Here is a 21,784-nt window from a genome sequence, read left to right on the forward strand (position 1 = left end):
GTGCCGTAACTTACAAACCTTATGATGCTGAGCCAGAGTCGATAACTCTTTCCAAGAAGTTTCATGCTTCCTTTTAACAGGGAGCATTAGAAAATCACATATATATCACTCAACAAGATCACTGCCATAGGTTTTTAGCCATATCCTCCTGAAAAAACCCTACGCAGTTATTCCTCAAAAAGAAGTCCTGGGTTGACGGTCACATCCTTCTTCAAAGAATTCAAGAAACCACTGGATGCCAAGACAAGGCCCCAGCTCAGCCAGCATTATGGAAGTAAATGGGAGAAGTACAGGAGAAAGAAAGAGAGAGAGAGAGATCCAAGCCCCCTTCTTCCTTCTACCGTGTATACAAAAAGCCCAGTTAAGAATGCAGCCCTCGGAGCACCTGGGTGGCTCAGGTAGTTGAGCATCCGACTTTGGCTCAGGTCAGGATCTCACAGTTCGTGGGTTCAAGGTCTGTGCTGACAGCTCAGAGCCCAGAGCCTGCTTCGGATTCTGTGTCTCCCTCTCTGTCTGCCCCTCCCCCACTCATGCGCGCGCTCTCTCTCTCTTTCTCAAAAATAAACATTATTTTATATATAACATTATTTATTTTATATATACATAACATTATATATACATATATATAACACATATATGTATATATAACATTATATATACATATATATAACACATATATGTATATATATAACATTATATATACATATATATAACACATATATGTATATATATAACATTATATATACATATATATAACACATATATGTATATATATGTATGTATACATGTATATATATGTAATATATATGTATGTATATATATGTATATATATACACATATGTAACATATAACATTATTTCTTTCTTTCTCAAAAATCTTTCTCTCTCTCTCTTTCTCAAAAATAAACATTAAAAAATTTTTTAAAAAAAGAATGCAGAGTCCTCTGTGGATTAATATACTCCTTCAAAAAATAAAACCACAGCACTTCCTCCTGGCAAATTTGTGGCAAAACAATTTGTAGAAGGAAAAGGCTGGAATTTAGACATTCCACTTAACTGCTTCAGAAATCTAAGGACCTCGAACCTTGTGGGATTTGAAATCGATGGAATTAATTAAAGGAGATGCCCAGCACTCTCCACTAAGTAATCAGCAGGTACAGTAGACCTGAAAGTCTATAAAGAAAAATGGAACAGGATGACATTGAAGGAGGCAGGAAGGATTAAAAAATGAGCGTCCGAGTGGGAAAGTCACACGCCCATTGATCGCGGCATAAGAGACGAAGGCTTCGGCGAGCAGGAGGAGAGAGGATGGTTGCAGAGGGTGAGCGTAAGCCGTGTAGATACGTGTAATCGGTGACAGCCAGGCAGAGCCACACAGGGGACCGCCTGCCAGGGAGCCTGGAACTGAGGGTCAGTCCGGGGGTAAAGATGCAAAACCGGGTCGAAGATATTCCCATTTTACTGGACAGTGTACCACTCTACATCATGTTGTAGGGCGTTCATTGTCTATTTCCTTCACTAACGTGGAAGCTCCATGGGGGCAAGGGTTTTGTCTGTTCTGTTCTCATTGTATCTCTAGCACCTAGAAAGCAGCCTGTCATCAAAAAGACGCTCGATGAAGTTTTATTAAATGCATACATAAATAAACAAATAAATGTAACATTCCAAGTGAATATAAGTACCCTGGCTACTCCCTGGGTGGGAGTCTCCAGTTCCCCAGGGCAGCCAGGTCGAGAAGGGGGAAAACACAGGTGAGCTACAAATGAGAAATCAAAGAACAGCCACTCCGTGAACAACACGGGCTTGAACACGGGTTTGAACTGCGGAGGTCCACTTACACAGATTTTTTTACAGTACAGGGCCATACGTGTGTTTTCTCTTCTTTTTTTAAAATATTTATTTATTTTTGAGACCGAGCGACCATGAGGGCAGAAGGGGCGGAGGCTGGGGGATCCGAAGCGGGCTCTGTGCCCACAGCGGAGAGCCCGACGCAGGGCTCGAACTCGCACACCGTGAGATCATGACCTGAGCCGAGGTCGGATGCTCAACGAACTGAGCCACCCCGGCGTATTTTCTGTATTTTCTCTTCTTTACGATGTTCTTAATAACACTTTCTTGTCTCTAAGTCCCTTTCTTGTAAGAATACAGCATATATTACCTCCAGCACACACAATACATGCTCATCAACCGTTGATGCTACTGATAAGGTTTTAGGTCAACAGTAGGCTGTCATGCTTTGGGGGAGTCATAAATTATACCTGGATTTTCAACTGGGCAGGGGGTTGGCGCCTTTATTCCCTGCAGGGTTCAAGGTCACCGATAAAATGCTCAGCGTGCACACCTGGGGAACATTAGTGAACCTTTAGTAACTTGCTTTTCCACGCTAACGGCAACAAATAGAAAAGGGAGGGAATGTAGACAAGTGTCTTGGAAGGTGTTCCACAACAGGAAGCAACCGTGCTGTCACAGCAGAGGACCACAGTTCCAAGAAGTCAACTGCTTTTGCTTTCAGGTCGTTATGCCTCCACCTCTCCCCTCTCCCGATCCTGGACAAAGAAAAGCAAACACTGCCACCCCGTTTTAGGGATGGAGTCCCTGAGATTTGAAGTGGTGCCCGAAAGAGAATTCTGGCCACCCTGAGAATCACAGAGGAAGTCTGAAGACACCCTGGCCCCCAGCTTCATATGCCACCCAGTCAAAAGCCTACTCTGGGGCCTGGGGGTGGGGGGGGCGGGGAGAGGGAGGGGAGAATGACAGTGAGTCCTGTATTCCTTGGTGCAAAGATGACCTTTCAACCACAGAGCACAACTAGAGGAAGCCCCCTGTGTGACAATACCAAGAGGCAAATTCTAGAAACAGGAATAGACCGTCTGCCATGAGCTGGAGAATGCTCACAGACCCCTGGGATTATTAGAAGGAGCTTGACTGACAGACGCCCACACAAGTCCTAATTTACTGGGTCATGCCCTTACTGGTTCAGGTGAGTAGAGCATGGTGCCTGCCTAAGATATCCTGACGCTCTTCCGGACAAAGCGATCCCCTTGCCCTGCCCAAGAGGATTCCCCTAAAATCCGTCTTTTGTTACAAGAACGGTACAACCGCTGGATGCCTTGTATACCCCGGAAAGGAAGCCACGGGAGCCCTAAGCCAACCACAGCTCCAGTAGAGGGAAGCCCCTTCCCTGGACCAGAGATCACAAAGCCCAACAAGCCACGTCCCCCCCGGGCATCTCTGTTACCTTCACAGGCATCTCAGCACATCCCTGCCCAGTGCTATTCACACTGGAGAAGACACTGGCTGGGTCTGGGGGGCAGGGGTACTCAAGCTTCAGTGATATTTCTCCATGTGAGATTCCCCGCGCCCCCCCCGCCCCGTGTCGGTGCTGGCAGAAAGCATTCTTTTTTTAATTTTTTTTAACATTTATTCATCTTTGAGAGACAGAGCATGAGTGGGGGAGGGGTCAAGAGAGAGGGAGACACAGAATCTGAAACAGGCTCCAGGCTCTGAGCTGTCGGTACAGAGCCCGATGCGGGGCTTGAACTCACAGACTTTGAGATCATGACCTGAGCTGACATCGGACGCTTACCCCACTGAGCCACCCAGGCGCTCCCAGAAAGCATTCTTGAGGGGTTCCTGTTCATGTCAGCAGACATTAGCCCGAGTAATAGTAGATTTTGTTTCTGTGTCTTCTCCTAAATGAAGTTAGAAGGCCCCAGGGCTCTTGGGTACATCCCAGAGTCCTAGGAGACCTGCTTCCTTTGTGGCCAGGACTATCACGTGGGGAGTGACATGCCGACTTTCACTACAGAGTACGAATGTCAGTCACAGGAGTCTCTCCGAGGGGGCAGCATGTTCACATAGGGAACCTCGGCACAATGGGGGACTTAACACACAGTAAAAGCCCCAGCAGGTTCTGCCACCTAGGAGCTGAGAATCCAGACAGGGTGAAATTTCCCATGAGCCCAGATAACTGTAAAAATGGCCTGCTATCATCAGACCCACAGAATTGTTTAAAAAAAAAAAAAAGGAGGAAAGAAAATTAAAATATGCAGAACAGCGAAGGAGCATTTTCAGAAACGGAGAGCACAATCTTTCATTGTGTGCCCTGTCCTTATAATAAAAACACAGTGTCGGACCTGTCTGGACACGGGGACTTTCCGGTTTCCGTGTGAGGCTGGACATTTTGCATTCAATACAAATGAGTTCCTCAAAATCAGAATCAATTGTCATAAAATGGAGGGAAGTGTTTTCCCGAGGGGCAAGCACTGGCGGTACAACTGGAAATGTTCAACTTGATTATAATGCTTCGCGAAAAGGTCAGCGTGGGATTTCAGAGCTGTACCTTGAGGACGTGCGCCGTGTTTGCAGGCAGGGGTGAAACGGGGAGACGCGGGCTGCCCAGGCTCGCACGTCCGCATCACTCTGATCACATGTCAGGGGGCCAGCAGCGGACCGTGTGCTTCGGAAAGCAAAGAGACGCGTGTGCACACTTGTACGCGCGCACGCAGTTAGACGCACGCATAGCCGCACGCACTTGTGGGAGCCAAAGCACTTCCAAATTCGATGGCGGGAAGAGTGGGCCATCACTGGCATGTTCACTGAACGGGACAAAAACAGTGTTCCCGTATAATCTCGTAAAGCACTGGATATCCATTTAGCGGGACACAGCACAGAATCACCTGGGGAGCTTTTCAAAAATGCACATGCCTGGGCCTCCCCACAGCCGGAGATTCTGATCCGGGACAGGTACGATGTTTACAAAGGTCTCCAGGCGATGCAAACACACCACACGTCTCCTCCCTGGTTTCCTGTAAACACTATATTTACAACTCCAATTAACAGCCTAAAGCTTTCAAATCCTCTGGCCAAGTGAACACCTCCAGGTTCTGGCCGAATGTTTGTCACCGAACTGCATCATCATTAGGATCAGGGCTCATATTCTACATTTTACTGCAGACATCAAACCATGAGCTTCCTAACCTCCCCAGGCACAGGGCAAGTACAGACAGAAGAATTTCCGCGAACCCTACCTCCGATTTAAACCTGCGGAAGGGTGCAGAGAAAAATGGCTCAGCATGGAGTTGCTTGCTCGTGGGCCACTACCCTGACCATTTGTTCCCTCTCACAGCCCAGCATGTCTGTGTGGGCCTCCGGTAGCCCCCAGCTTGTTCGGTTTATCAGATCTGACGGGGTCACTGGCCAGGAGCAAGGCTGAGCAGAATTCTGAAACACTTCCGTGATCAACCAAAAGGCTGTCATGTGGCCATTTCCTGAGGGTCAGCCCTTCCTCTTTCAGTACCTCCAAGGGTGATTCAACTCGAGGGAGGGGGCTTTACCACAAACACTGGGAACACGCAGGGCCTCGGTCTCAATTCCAAAGAGAACGAAACTCGGCCTCACTCGCAATTCACATTTCTACACTTCAAAACCTGAAATTCCAAAACAGATCGCTCTCTCAAAACCAGTCCCTGCCACAAAGAGAAGAGTGGGTGGCTATGTCTGCCATCTTTATAAAAAGTCCAGCTGACCAGAGAGTCAAAAGCGTGGTCATCTCCAGCCAGGCCGTCTCTGTCATCAGCTTTGATTTCACAAAGGAGCAGAGGTGGCTGAGTTCATCCCCAAAGCCCGGGCAATTCAAGGGTTGGCTGCTCGAGTGCTCCTCAGTCAGCGCCCTGTGGATGGATGCTCATCATGTGATAGTAATTAGGACCTCTAAAATCACTTTGGAGACTACATTTGTGGCCCAAATCCTAAATACTCCTAGTTGTCAAACATTCCTCCTTAGACCCACACATCTTAGAGTTAGTCCTAGCGAAGCAGCATCCAGAACGATGAAGGCCACCACACCTTGACCTCTCAGAGCTCCTGGATGGGATCCAGTTGGGATCTTCAATGGACAGTAGATTTTCACCTCCTGCATGGCTGTCTTCATGGGGATTGGGGTTGCAAAAAATAATATCTTTTTGCAAAAAATAATCTGGATTCTCCAAAGTTACCTTGAACATGCTACAAGGCCAATGCAAGATATTTTTCTATGTTAATCGACATGTCTAAGCTTAGAGTCAAAAAACAAAAAACAAAATCAAACAAAACAAAAGGTGAAACATGCTGGTAATGGCAAGTTCACGCTTTTTTACTACAGTATCGTAGCTCAGGAATCAGACTTAACTCCACGACAGAAGCATTAGGCACCGCTGGGCAAAGTCTTTAACTTTTTTTTTTCTTTTTAATGTCTGTTTACCTGAGAGAGAGAGAGAGAGAGAGAGAGAGAGAGAGAGAGAGAGAGAGACCGAGCACGAGCCGGGGAGGGTCAGAGACAGAGGGAGACACAGAATCTGAGACAGGCTCCAGGCTCCGCGCTGTCAGCACAGAGCCCGATGCAGGGCTCAAACTCACAAACCGTGAGATAGTGACCTGAGCCAAAGTCGGGCGCTTAACAGACTGAGCCACCCAGGCGTCCCAGTCTTTAACTGTTTTGAACCATTCGGAACTATCCGAACTACTCAGAACAGTTTCTGAATCCATACAAATGGGGATAACGTTACCTATCTTGATATTTTTTTGAGGATTAAGTAAAAACAAAACGTGACGTCTGGCAGATACTAAGTGCTAAAGAGATTGCTACTATGTTAAGCCGTCGTCATTATGATTACTAACGGAGATTCATCTCCTTAAGGTCATACTGGGTACTGTTGTTAGCGACGGGCTAGAACTGGAGGGGAGCAGGTATTAATTCCACTCAGCGCTCTGAAACCGCCATCTCCCCCTAGTGGAAGCCTATTAATTTGTTTGTTTTTGAACTCGGAAGGGTTCGGCCAAAGGCACACCTGTTTCCAGACGGGGCTCGATGAAATAAATGCTTCATTTTGTTTCTCCGTCAGAAACGGGGCCCTAGTCCACGTAGGGGATACGTCTAGAGAGCGTTTGTTCTAACTTTCTGGAGCTAACACACACCTGCCCAAGTAGCGGGGCTGATGTACTCCCACTATCCTGGAGCTCCTAAGACGGTCCCAGCTGCTGCTGGAAGGATTTTTAGATGCATTATTTATTTGAACACCTGCCTGACAGAGCTCAGTCTAGGAAGGGAGGGGACACTGGGACACCCAGGGATTCCTTCCCGACACGGTTGCATTTGCTGGTCTGTATTCAGCCTGTGGCCATTGAAGGGCCTTCCTCCTCCCCAAGTCTGGTTCTGATCGCACCACGCACCAGGTGGATAAAAGTCTTCAAAGAAAACACAACCCACGCCGCTTAAAAAAAAAAAAAAGTTTATTTATTTATTTTGAGAGAGAGAGGAAGACCGGGTGAGCACAAGCAGGGGTGGGGGGCAGAGAAAGAAGGAGAGAGAGAATCCCAAGCAGTAATGTCAGTGCACGGCCCAACGCGGGGCTCGAACCCACGAACCGCGAGATCGTGACCTGTGCCCAAATCAAGAGCCGGACGCTTAACTGACGGAGCCACCCGTGTGGCCCCCATGCCATGTTCTTAAACAGAGGCTCTCAAGTCATCCAAGAACCCGAAGCCAATGCCATGCCAAGGCGCGGCAGACACAGAGCACCCTGCCCTGGCAGCTATTAACACATCAGTCACTCTCAGCTGTCCTCCCCATGGTGGCACACTTACTTCCAAAGGTGGTATCGCTTCCATTATTTTTACTGGAAGGAAAACTGAGACACAGCAAGAGCTGCTACACAACTGTCACCCCCTTTCCCGTTTTCCTGCCTTTATTTCTATGGTTCACCTCAAGCGCAAGAACCATTCTTCCTTTCTGCCGACTTCAAACCTACCCATTTTTCTTTTTTTTTTTTAATTTTTCTTTTAACTTTTATTCATTTTTGAGAGACAGAGAGAGACAGAGGGTGACTGTGGGAGGGACAGAGAGCAAGGAAGACACAGACAAAGCAGGGTCCAGGCTCTGAGCTGTCGGCACAGAGCCCAACGTGGGGCTCGAACTCACGGACCGCGCGAGATCACGACCTGAGCCGAAGTCGGACGCTCAACCGACCGAGCCCCCCAAGTGCCCCAAACCTACCCATTTTTCAACCCCGAGCTCCAGCTCCCTTCCCCGACCAGCCATTTCCCACCATCACCACCACCACCCTGGAACCGAACTGCTGTCTGCCTCCAAAACTGAATATTGCCTGTATCATCACATTTAATATTTGAACTATGTTCCGCATTGAGCCGTCACAGCTGCAGTGTCTTTAAGTCTTGTAAGAAAGGAATTGCATATGTTTTCCTTAACTGTTTGTAACTCGGCACCAGGCACGCAGGGGGTGATGAGCGCCAGTCTGAAGGCTGACTGAAAGGCCCTCGCCAAGCCACGCGGCAATCTGCCATTATAAAAATGTTCGCAGGAAAAATTCTTGCTGCCAGCGCACGGGGTTGGTTCACCGGGTCGTGCTTTCTCTGCACACTCCGCCTTGGGCTAAATTGCCTAATTTTTCAATATTTAGTCTTCCCATTCTGTTCAAGGGGGTAAGGATCTTATTATTTATTTAACTCACAGGAGTCTTAAGCGACTGACTGTTTATGGAAGGTTCGGAGATCCCAGAATGAATGATGCCGCGTTTAGTGCAGAGTGCGGCCGCCTTACGCAGACCAGTGGGCGGTGTGTTCAGAGTCCTGCGCAGAGAAACACCACTTGGCAGTCACCACACACACCGTTGTCATGTGATCTGGAAACATCTCGCTGGCATAACTCGTACGCAGAATGTCTTTCTATGTAATGACCCAAATATGCCAGTCACGTGCCTCTGAGAAGGAAGTAAGATTCCAGAGAACTGCAGTTTTGTTATATGCCCCCCCCCGGCCCCCCAACTCCCAAGTAATCTCTCTGCCTTGGAGTTGGACCCTCTGTACGGCGGCCTTCAAAATTCTGTGTGGAGAGTCTGCCTCTGTGTGTAGTCATCTCAGGGTGATGAAGAAAGGAGCCTGGTATACAAAGGGCCCTGGTAGGGTGAGTGAAGGTCCCAAGATACAGATTTTTAACCGACTGACAGAATTTATGCTTCGAGGGGAAAAGCGTATCCCGGCCGGGATTTCTGAGTCAGAGGAACAGACTCCGATAATCCACAGGCTTTCAATCCAGCCCCTCGCTTTGAAGGCCTGGGCCAGTGAAGCAAAAGTAGACATACCTACGTTTAACTCACCCACTCATCAAGTACCTCCTGGGATCCAGGTGTTATTTAGACACTAGAAAAGAGCAAGTTAAATAAGGTCTCCACCCGGGGTGACATTCCCCGTCCGTCACCGGGAGACATGGAAGGATCCCACAGCAACACAACTGGAGGAGGTTCCTGGACAACTCAAGAAGGCACCGGACTCCTGTTGCTGAGAGCCCAAAGTCAACTGACCCTCAGGAGCACGGGGTCTCCCCAAGGCTTCGTGAACAACCAACCACAAGGCAAACACACACCAACAAAAATTCCCTGATTATAATCGGGCCTCTGCAGGACCCAGAGGTCTGCCATCAGAACCGCCCAAGACCCCGTCACCATTTTTCACTGTTTCTGCCGAAAGAGATTTAAGAAATGCGAGGCTGGGAAGGTGCACACAACTTAGAAAAATCATTTCGTGAAAGAGTCATCGCTGGAGAAGTCCAATTCAAAGTCCTATTCATCCGTTCACTCACTCCACTATTCAACAGTCAACATCTCTTGAGCAGCTCCACGCGCAGAGAGAGGTGAGAGCTGGTGTCTTGGGAAACACGGGGATGGGCGGCACGGTCCCAGCTCTCGAGGAACTTACAAAATCAGTCGGGGAATCACAAGCCTCATTTTACAGAGGAGTAAACAGTGGCATGGAGAGTTCAGGGACATATTTTAAATTCTTCATCCCACAACTAAGTCATCCTATAAGGTCATCATAAAGATGAAAAAGCACTGGGCTAGAAGGCAGGACCATTCTCCTCATCCCTAGTCGGAGCCCCCAGTTCAGGCTTACGGGGCAGATGCCCCTCCCTGAGGTTTCAATTTCCTCATCTCCACAACGAGGAGATAATTCCTTAGAGTGGGTCCCTCCAGCTCTAAGATTCCATGACTCGAACACATATGACCAATCATGTTTGGGAGTTAGAATCGATCGGGGAGGGGATTTTAATGACCATGGTTACTCCGCTGACGTAAAGTCCTACCGAAAGGAATATGGGAGCCATTCCATTCCACTGACATGGCTGTATTTTTTCTCAGAAGGTGCGTAGCCCTAGGTGGGACACGTTCTCTTCTGTGGACTTTCTACCTGGTATTCTGCCATCTTAGCAACAGTGGCAGAGAAAACTGGAGCCCTTCCCTACATCTCCCTGCAGCCCCTGCTAATTGCCTATAACACAGGGTAATAAGTGTTTGCAAGAGCTATGTTGCCCCCTGTAAGAATAACTGCTCCAAAGATAATGTAACCAGTCTATGTGCGATGTGACAAATGGGGACTTGGACTACGTGTAAAGAACTCTTAATTAAAGGTTTAATAGACAGTGAGAGGACTGAACCAGATCATATGCAAGGTCTCTTCCAGCTTAAGATTTTTATATTATATTACTATGAATTCAGGGAAGATATTGCAAAAGATCCCTTTATGTTGAGTTCACCAGTGCCTCTGAAACGTTAACCCAAATCATTTATATCCCATTGATTACATTGTATATTATTACGTATTATCTCCAAAAAAGGAGAATAAAAGTCGGCGTGGAAGAACCTCCGAGTGGATTTTTAAAAACAGACCGTTTCATAATTTCATTACATTTCCGACCCTCCCCAGATGTTTTCTCTGAACTTGGGGGGGACGTCTCCAAAACTGCCAATCGGCTGGCCATTTTGCAACACGGGAGCTATAAAATCATATATGTGGAGATCTAAATGATGGAGAGATTTCTACTTAATTTTTCCCTTCCTGCTCCCATGTATCAATTGTCCTTAAAACTCATTTTTTGTTTTTGTTTTTTCAGTGGTAGACACACAGGTGGTTCTTATTTCAGGCGGTTCCAAAGGTTCTGCTATTCAAAGATTAATGAATAAAAGGAGCCTTGTAAATAGATTTGCATGATAATGGTGATAATGCTCTCCGCTGCCTTCTGTGCTTACTTGGATCTGTGTGCCCCTGAAAACGCTTCCCTCCCTCCCACCCCCCCCCCCCAGGCACCGGTCCCCTGGCCCCTCTTTCCCGCCACCTGACTCCACTCGCTCAGTCTTAGGCAGACAAAAGTGAGTCGGGAATTGGGCAGCTGCACAGAGAGCAGGAAGAGGAGAGGAAGAAAGCAGAGAAGAGAGATGGAGACAGACAGACAGACAGAAGCAGAGTAGAGACTAAAATGCCATGGGGCGCCCGGGTAGCTCAGTAGGTTAAGAGTCCCACTCTGGCTCAGGTCATGATCTCACGGTTTGTGGGTTCGAGCCCGCATCAGCCTGGAGCCTGCTTCTGAGTCTGTGTCTCCCTCTCTCTCTCTCTCTCCTCTCCCCTGCTCACGCTCTTGTCTTTCTCTCAAAAATAAATGAACATTGAAAAAAATAAAATAAAATGCCTAATGCGCTTTAGGCTAGGAAGGTTTCTGCAGAATGAACAGAGAAAAAAAATACCAGACTTCCAGACTTCCACTGTCTTCGGCAAACAATACCTTCAAACTTCCCTTCTGCTTATGGCATCTGCTGCCCAGCACTATTATAGCCTCCCCCCTACATTTTACTTTCACCACATGCTTGACGACCTCACGTATTATCTTTTTGTCTCAAATCCGTAACTGTTCTAGAACCACACATATGTCAAGGCCCAGGTGTAACCTGTTTCAGAGAGTTGGGTCTAGGGGCAAAAGCTATAGATCTGGCTTTTATCCATCTCTGTAGAGGGACAAGTTCAAAGGGCCCTTCCTTGAAGGCTTTGCCGGAAACCTACCCCTCTCTGAAAACCAACAGTTTCTCCCTGGGGGCTGAGTACCAGCTATTAAGCCATGATGTCATGGTGCCTCAGGTTCTAGACTTCCCTGAGCCTCCCTCCATGTCCTCTCTCCACGCTTGGGGGGGGGTGGGGGGGGCCTGCCTGTGTTCCTCTCACCCCCCAACCCACTGTGTGGTCTCTAAGCCAGTGTGAGGATGATGAATTGGGCAGGGAATGTCATTCTGGAGGAATGCCACGAAGACGCCCCAGCAAAGTGGATTAAGACAGAAAGCAAAAGTCAGTCCCTGCGGCAGGGGAGGATGGGGGAAGAACCGAGCACCTAGGCCTGGCGATCCAGATGATCCAGATGGAGACTCCCAACGGCGGGAAGATGCTAAGCCATCAGGGCCCACACACCAGGCCAGCCCCTCGCCTTCCTTTGTCTCCCAAGACCTGCATGTGTTTTCCCTCATTTGAACGGAGCCCTGAGCGCTGGAAGCCGGGCTGACCCTCTGCCTCTCATGTTGATTAACATCCCGCGGGGGCACACGGTGCTCCCTGCCCCCCCCCTTCCTCTGCGCCTTCTGATATCAAACCGGGAAAAGGGAATCTAAAAATAAAGCCGGGGCCAGAGTGTGTACCACTCGATTGGGCTCCTGTGCTCACAGATCTGCTTATTTTGGCCTATCTCTCCCCAGCGATAAGGCTGCTAACAGCCTGTTATCAGCCAGTTGGTGAAAATGTGCTCCAGCCTGATTAGGCCTCAGTCTTTGCCAAGGTTATAAACAGCCGTTATCGTTTTCCCGAACAGAATAATCCGGACAGTATCAGCTCAGAAACATATGGGCCACACAGAGAAGATAGCCGCTGACGGACACTTCATTTTAATTGTAACGAGTGGGTAGCAGCAGCCGGCAGACAGCAGACAGAGAGCCCCCGATTGGCGGCCGGGCTGTTGTTGTTTTTTTTTTAAATCCCTTCCTCCTTCCCTGGTTTCCGACGCCTAAAGCGCTTTGATATTCTGGGTGGCATAATGAACCGGACCCTACCCCAGATGCTACCAGTCACCAAGCATGACCCTCCCCGAAAAGGCAGATGGGACCTTTCTGATTCTCTCATGGAAAAGAAAAGGAAAAAGAAAAAAGAAAAAAAAAGCAAAAAGGGGAACAAGGGGAGAACTCCTGCAGCGCTCTCTGCTCTTCAGCCCCCAGTTCAACTTCAATAACCTGTCTGCTCACCCCACCCTGATCTCATCCCCACGGCCGTGCATCTTCGGGGACCCCACCCGGGGCCCTCAGCACGCAGCGGGGGGATATTTGTACCGGAGCGTGTATGCAATTCCCTCCAACTTCCCACACCCGGACGCACATCAACCGCGAGGACGCTGGCGGGGGACAAGCCTCTGCTAGCGGGGACCTTGTGTCCCGAAAGCAATTTCCCCAGTCTGGTTTCTCCCCATGCTCTTTCCTGGCAGACTTGTTCCTCAGGCTTGTCACAGAAGAGTCAACTACCTGGAGCCGTGGAGGGGAGGGAGGGGACAGAGCGCAAAGAGAATCGCGAAGGTCAAAGTTCCGCTGAAAGCGTTCATCCCCTCTCTGCCTCCGGGTCCGCAGGCGTCTCTCGGTGGCTGACAGCGCGGCCCCGGGTCGCGGCAGTTGGCCCGTGGCCAACGGCCACCCTGTCTTTTCACGGGATGATGCCATTTCCCCTCACGCGTCAGCAGAAGCGAGTGGAAGGGGGCTGAAGAATGGGGAGGAAGGGTGGTGGCAAGAGGGGGCGCCTCCCCGCACCCAGCAGCAGACGCGGTCTGCCATCACTGCCCAGCCACACGGGCTCCCACCTGGTGGCCCAGATGCGGCAGCGAGAGCAGGTGGGGTTCCGAGGAAGAGAAGCACGGAAGCCCCCACCTTGGACTCAACTGTCGCTGTTCACGCTTCTGCTCAACATCGGAAGACGTTAAGCACCTTCAACTTGGGCCTGTCTTCTTTTTCCTTCCCTTCTCCCAACTTTCGCCCTTAAACCCTCAGGAGTGCTTTCCCTTTCCCCGTCGAAGGCCGCACCTGCCACGGCCGGCCGACGCACACACTCCGTGAATTCAACAGCACTGGAGAAGTCCCCAGTTTGAACTCAACCTGTGGGGGCCTTCTAACAAGGACGAAAGCGGAGAACTGAAACGAGAAAAAGGAAAGAGGATAAGTGAGCCCAGAAGTTCCTCCCTACCCACAACGGTGCCTCTCCTCTGACATCAGTTTCTCATTCTGCAGAGAGAGGATGGTATCGCTTTGCCCGGGGAAGAAACAGTAACAACAGCTGATATTTCCCGAGCACAGGTGCACAGGCCGGGCACAAGCCAAAGCATCCTGTACCCGCTTGCTGATTTAATCCTCAGAACGATTCTATGATTCACGCCCAGGTGACCAGCTCCCAGCTGCATCTACGCAACGCCAGCGTCTCCTGAGTCCCCAGGAGCTCACATCCAGGGTACACCCTTTCCTGGAGCGGCCCCCTCATCTCTCTTCCTCCACATGCACTCCTCCACGGATTTACAGGGGGCTCACGAGAAGCCCACCCCCAGACTGACCAAGCGCTCTGGCCCCCGAGACTTCTGGCATTTCAGTGTCGATGCCTGTAATAATACCAAATTCAAAAGAAAGAGAGAGAGAATTCTGCTGCCAGCTGAAATGAGCCTGAGGCACGTTTTGGTTTTAATTCTTTTTTTTTTTTTTTTTTTTCACGGCTTTTCAACACCTGCTCTCGCTCTTCCGCTCGTCCTCCAAAGCGTGGCTTAGGGTGCCTTGCGGTATCACCACCAGACTGGCCAGCAGATCCGTGCAAGACTCTGCAGTGGGTGGTCTGTGTGCAGTGTCTTGGTGGTCTTCAGCTCAGTCCCCCCGGACCAAGTTTCAAGGTCACAACGGTCTTCCCCTAGTTGCCATCGGAATCTGAAAATATCCGGGAAACGTGAGAATCCCCCTGGGAACCCACGAGCGGGCTCAGAGGCAGTTTATTCAACTTCAAGTGGTCCCCCCCCCCACCCTTTTTTCTATTTTTGTTTCCTTATTCTTTCTGTTTCACTGGACCCTGCCTTGTTCTGCTACAGTTTGGGGCTATCAAGCCTGCAGGATTTCCTGCAACAAGCAGCTGGACCTATCTCTCCGGTGGGTCTGCTTCCCATTTCGTCCACGGCCCTCGTTTCGCCTGAGAAGCGTCCACTTCCGTAGAAAGCAAGCCAGTCCTCTCCGTGTCAGCAACGGAGATAGATGGAGCCTTCGGGGTAGTGGATGCGGACGAAGCGGCCACAAAAAGTGGGCTGGGCCGCCGCCATCTTGTCTCTGCTCAGTTGCCAGCGTGGTGCAGCGCGTCCCGCCTTCTCAAGAGCATCTGTGGCCCCACTGCCGTTGCCCACTTGCTCGGGTGTCCCCGCGGCTGTGAGCACCTGAAGGACCAGCGCCCCGTCGTCTTCCTCCAGTCTGTATGCCCGGCACACAAGCGCGGACCGCGGCATACAGGAAGCGCTCAATAAATAGCGGCTGAAGCGAGGAAAAGATCCAGGTCGAACGTGCCGAGGTGGGTGTTCGAGGCCAAGTTTTTCGGAGACAGCCTTGATTCAACACCTGGCTCCCCACCCCCCAATAACTCTGCCGTGGCCTCAGTTTCTCCATCTCTCAAATGAGGGTAAAGCACCTGTGCCAGAGACTTGTTGCGATTGTGTAAGTTACCAGCACTTAGGGGCACCTGGGTGGCTCCGTCAGTTGTGTGTCAGGCTCCTGATTTCGCCTCGGGTCATGATCGCACGGGTCACAAGTTCGAGCCTTGCCTCGGGCTCTGCACTGTCGGTGCTCGGGATCCGCGCTCTCTCTGCCCCTCCCCCACTCGTTCTCCCCCCCCCTCTCCCCGTCAAAATAAATAAGTAAACTTAAAAAACAAAACAAAACCCTGCAACCAAAAATAATAGGCGGACTTTCCAGATACTGATTTGCAGAGCGGCGCCTGGTGGCTCCGTCAGTGAAGCATCAGACTCTTGGTTTCAGGCTCAGGTCGTGACCTTGCGGTTCGCGAGTTCGGGTCCCGCCTCGGGCTCCTCGCCCACCGTGAGGCGCCTGCGCGGGGGTAAATGCACTCTTCAAACAGAAAGCGCTGGGCCCGCTTAGAAAACGGTGCCCTGAGAAGCAGCTCCTGTTTCTGAACGTGCGTCCCTGGCTCCCCGACACCCGCCCGTTACCCAGAGAGCGGCCGTCCCGCTCCGACCAAAGGAAAGGCCGCATCCGGGCACCGGGTTCCAACCCCTGTCGCGCCAGAACTCCGAACCACCACCACCACCCCCCCCCCCCCGCGTCGCTCGGCCTCCGCGGCTTCTGCGGCCCGGGCTTGGCCGCGGTCGCTCCGCGTCGCCTGGCCGCCTGACCTCCCGGACGGGGACGCGTGCGGGGAAAGCGAGTGCAGATGTCACGTCCGCTGCCAAGTCTCGCGCCGGCGACGCCCTTCCGAGTCCGGCACCGGGCGGACCTCGCGCGGGGCGTCCCTTCGGGACGGTCCTTCCCGCGGTCCCTGCCGGACATCGCCCCCCCCCCCCGCCCCCCGCCCGGCCGAGCCCCGGCCCCCCTCGCCCACAGAGGCTCCCCCCGCCCCCCCCCTCCGCAACGCTTCTGGGTCTGGAGCCTCGTAACCCATTTGCCCTCCCCGGGAAGGGGGGGGTGGGGGCCCGGCGGCTCGGGGTCCCGGGCGCAGAACCGCGCTTTCCTTGCTGCCCCCGCCGGGAGGCGGGACCCAATGCCCAGAAGGCTCTGCTGGGCGAGCATCGAGGCCTCACGGGAGCCCGGAGGACGGCGTCTGTGCTCTCGTGCACGCGCACTCGCTCGCACACACACACTCTCGCGTGCACACTCCCTCTCTCTCTCACACACACACACACACTCTCTCTCTCACACACATTCACATCCCCCTCCCACACACACACTCACATGCACACTGTCACACACATACTCTCTCACACACTCACACGCTCACACACGGTCTCTCACACACGCATTCCCCCCACTCTCACACTCTCACATGCACACTCCCCCTCACACAATCACACACACACTCTTGCACACACTCTCACATGCACACACACACATTCCCCCACACTCACAGTCTCTCACACACGTACACTCACACACACTCTCACCCCCCACTCGCACACACACTCACATGCACACTCCCTCTCACACACATACTCTCACACACACATTCACCCCCCCACACACACACATTTCCCCCCATACTCTCGCACACACTCACATGCACACTTCCACACATACTCGCTCACACACTCACGCTCACACACACACACGGTCTCTCACACACACACTCACATTCCCCCCCACACTCTCACATGCACACTCCCCCTCACAATCACACACACACACACCCCCACTCTCGCACACTCCCTCTCACACACATACACTCACACACACATATCCCCCCCACACTCGCACTCTCACACACATACACTCACACACGCTTTCACACACTCACACCCCCCCACTCGCACACACTCACATGCACACTCCCTCACACACACTCTCACACACACTCTTGCACACACTCTCATATGCACACACATGCTCACACACATTCCCCCCACACTCACACACACTCTCCCTCACACAGTCTCTCACACACACTCGTACACACACACTCTCACACTCACACCCCCCACTCACACACACTCACATGCACACTCCCTCTCACACACACACTCTCCCTCACACACACTATCACACACACTCTCGCACACACTTGCACACTCACACACAGGCTCACACACACTCACATTCCCCCCATACTCTCGCGCACACTCACATGCACACTCCCTCTCACACACACGCGCGCACACACACTGTCTCTGACACACATGCACACTCACACATATGCTCTCACACACATTCACATTCCCTCCCACACTCTCGCACACAGACATACACTCTTGCACACGCTCACACACACACATCCCCCCCATATTCCCGCACATACTCTCACATGCACACTCCCTCTCACACACGCACACACACACTCTGACACACATGTATACTCACACACATGCTCACACACACATTCACATTCCCTCACACACATACACTCTCACACACGCTCTCACACACATTTCCCCCCATACTCTCGCACACACTCACATGCACACACTCCACATGCAGACTCCCTCTCACACACACACACACACACACACACATACACTGTCTCTCACACACTCACATTCCCCCCACACTCTCTCACACTCTCACATGCACACTCCCTCACAGATACTGTCTCACACATGCTCTCTCACACACACTTCCCCCACACACACACACACCCTCACATGCACACTCCCTCTCACACGCTCACTCTCACCATACGCTCTGCCTCACACACACACTCACATTCCCCACACACATACACTCTCCTGCACACACATCTACATACACACTCCCTCTCACACACATACACAGTCTCTCACACACACTCACACATTCTTACACATTCACATTGTCACACACGGTCCCACACACTCACGCTCCCTCACACGCACACAGTCTCTCACACATACGCTCTCACATACACTCACCCCCCCCCACTCATACTCTTACATTCACACGCACTGCCACGCACGCACGCACACAATCTCTCACACACGATTACGCCCTCACCTTCCCGCACTCCTGGTCTCTCACACTCGCGCCCACACCCGCTCACACCCGCGCGAGGGCGGCCGTCCCGTCAGCCCCAGCGCGGCTCTCCTCTGCCCCGTGTCGGGCCCGGGCCCCCCGCGGGAACCGTGCCGGACAGCACGACAGCCCGTTCCGGCGGCAGGGCACGAGAAACCCGGGGACGCCGGGGCCCGGCCTTCAGGTCACAGCCGCTGCCTCCGCTAGTCGGAGTCCCGCCCTCCGCGTCGCGTCGGCCGGGCTGGGGTCGAAAGCCCGGCGTCCCCCGCAACACTCACGGACGTCCCCGACACTCGCCGTCCCCTGTCGTCCCTGCTCGTTCCCTCTCGGCCTCCCCCGAGGAGTCCGCACCCCCACCCCCACCCCGGGACCCAACGTGGCAGGTGGCGAGCCGGCCGAGGACGTCAGTACCTGGGGACAAGCCCGAGAGTCGACTCCGCCTGGGAACTTGGCTGTGACTGCGGTCCTTGTCTTCTTCGGTGGCCGCTTTGCCCCGGTTCAGGGTCTTCCTAAGACTGCCAGCCGCCACCTCCCCCGCGGTCCCTGGAAGCAGGACTGAGGACGCCAGGGCTGAACGGGACCCGAGCAAGAACCCCCCCCCCCGCCCCCCGCCTTCGCCAGGAGTGCTTCCGGGGGGGAGGGCTGCGTGCACCTGACTCCGTGCGTTTGCGCCTCGGGGGGGTCTCATCACGATTTACGTCAGAGGCCGCACACGGTGTTTCACTCCGTAAAGCGCGGACGCCATCGTTTGTAGGCGTGGCCCGCAGCCCACCAACGAGGGGCCAGGCACGTCCTCCGACGGCCAAGTTCAAAGACGGGCACGTTGCGCGTGAGACTCCACAGCTGCCATACACGACGAGCGCCCACACGGGCATGGCTCTTGGTTTACAAACTCAAGAAGGTGGATCACGGTCTAAGGAAACCAACGGAACTACAGGGCTGATGGTGAACAAAGCTTTTGACTTGCCAGGAGGATCACCAGAGGTGTCTCACCAAGACCCCCCAGCCTTCCAACCGCACGATCTGCCTTCCAACCATATAATTCACATGCAGCTTATCAGAAAAACATTTAGTGCCCAAAGCGAGTTATACCATATTTGTTAAGGATGTCACCCATCTTCACAAAGAAAACCTCTGATCCGCCTCTAGGGTAGGGCCCAATGACCTATAAAGACGGCAAGAAGAGGAGAAAAGATATATTGCCTTGTGGCTAACATCACCCGCCATCCAAGGCCACAGAGACCAAAAAGAACAGCGGCTGCACAAAATAACAGAATCAAGACACCTTCAAGCTACCCCTCACTAAGTCACAAGTGTCTAGAATTTTTAAAAAGAAGACAAAAAAAAAAAAAAACCCACAGAATTCCAAAACGCAGGCAAAATAAAACGAAAGGCCTATTATAACTTACTGTCTTTCGAAAACATAATATCCTAATTATTCTGTAAATGTCATGGCCATTAGGCAAATTAACACGAAATCCCAGATCAAAGTGCCATTCACACATAGATACTTACATAACATTAGGTGGCTGAAGGTGAACAGGTGCTATAAACAGCTTCTTTGAATGTTTTTAATGTGTCCGCTAGTAAAACCTTCTGAAGAGGTTAAAAAAATTCTAGAGCACAAATTGAAAATTAAAGGCAAGTTGATGGTACCTCAAAATTAAGCATGTCAAGTGAGAAAATTATAATCAACGTGTCTCTGTACTTCTGAACCCCTTCACCGCGAAGGCACATAATACAAACACGTGTATGTTTATGCACACAGGATTCTGCATGTGCATAGGAAAAGTCAAAGAGGCTAACACATATGAGTGGTTAATCCTAAGAGACTACGGAGAGAATCTGCAATCCAGACTGATAAATGGATATACTCGCAAACACATGCCCTCAGACCCAGGCAAGTAAACAGAACATGTCCTGTTGTAGAGTCAGGTGATCCTGAGAGATTATATGTAACATTTTCTTTATTACTTATTTATTTTAATTTTATTTTTTAAGTGTTTATTTATTTTTGAGAGAGAAAGAGAGAGAGAGAGAGAGAGAGAGAGAAAACACAAGCAGGGGAGGGGCAGAGGGAGAGACAGGGAGACTCAGAATCCGAAGCAGGCTCCAGGCTCTGAGCTATCAGCGCAGAGCCTCATGCGGGGCTCAAACCCACCAACCATGAGATTGTGACCTGAGTGGAAGTCAGACACTTAACCATGAGCCACCCAGGTGCTCCTATTTATTTTTATTTTAGAGAGAGAGACAGAGAGAGAGAAAACAGGCACGAGCGGGGACGGGAGCAGAAGGAAAGAGAGAGTCCCAAGCAGGCTTCATGCTCAGTGCAGAGCCCGACACGGGGCTCAATCCCATGATCCTGGGATCATGACCGGAGCCAAAATCAAGAGTCGGACGCTCAGTCGACTACGCCACCCGGGCGCCCCTCTATGTAACACTTTATAGACTGAGTTATGTTATATTCTTTGGGTAACACTATTTAAGAGTTCATAGCCAGACATCTCTGAAAGTAACTAATCCTATAATTTACCATATCTGGTAACTATAGTTCTTATAATTATTATCAGACAGAACCCATATTATTTACTGTATTATTTACAGTAAAAACATTTTTTCCAAGACACATTCTAACATTGTATAAATGATTGCTTCGTAACAGGGGATGATTATGCCTCCAGGGGGCATCTGGCAACGTCTGGAGACATCTTTGGTTGTCCCCGTGGAGTGATGGGGATGCTGGCAACCATGGCAGAGAACAGAGATGCCGCTGACCCTCGTACAGCGCACGGCACAGCCCCCGCAACAAAGAATCTCCTGGCCTAAAAAGTCAATAGTACAGAGACTGAGAAACCAGGATGCAGATTTTCATAAACATTACAAAATTCCTCAAGTCATGTCCCCGAAAGGCCTTTAAGAAAGAAAACATGAGGGGCGCCTGGGTGGCTCAGTCGGTTGAGTGTCCGACTTCAGCTCAGGTCATGATCTCACGGTCCGTGGGTTTGACTCTGTGCTGACAGCTCGGAGCCTGGATCCTGCTTCGGATTCTGTGTCTCCCTCTCTCTCTGAACCTCACCCGCTCATGCTCTGTCTCTCTCTCTCTCTCAAAACTAAATAAATATTAAATTTAAAAAAATTTTTAAAGAGAAACAAAACATGAGAAGTTGAAAGCCATAAAAGAGAACTCTTTTTAGTAGCATTTCGATTATTTGC

The 21,784-nt window shown here is 51.1% G+C and overlaps 1 protein-coding gene across 9 annotated transcripts in view; it reads right to left on the reverse strand.

The window, feature by feature from the left end:
* The window catches only part of PBX1 (PBX homeobox 1), a 289,312-nt gene that overhangs the window by 127,639 nt on the left and 139,889 nt on the right, over positions 1-21,784 (reverse strand). Inside the window, exon 1 of one of the 9 annotated variants that reach the window (XM_042976718.1) lies at positions 18,983-19,274. The exons of 3 other annotated variants lie outside the window; for them this stretch is intronic. In XM_042976718.1, the coding sequence (XP_042832652.1) occupies positions 18,983-19,259 (277 nt within the window). In that variant the 5' untranslated portion in view covers positions 19,260-19,274. Of the gene's footprint in view, positions 1-18,982; positions 19,319-21,784 lie in introns of those variants that run through there. 5 more of the 9 variants (XM_042976717.1, XM_042976722.1, XM_042976723.1 and 2 more) reach the window with 5 other exon arrangements.

Source organism: Panthera tigris, chromosome F3 (assembly GCF_018350195.1).
Source record: "Panthera tigris isolate Pti1 chromosome F3, P.tigris_Pti1_mat1.1, whole genome shotgun sequence".
NCBI classification, from domain to species: Eukaryota; Metazoa; Chordata; class Mammalia; order Carnivora; family Felidae; genus Panthera; species Panthera tigris.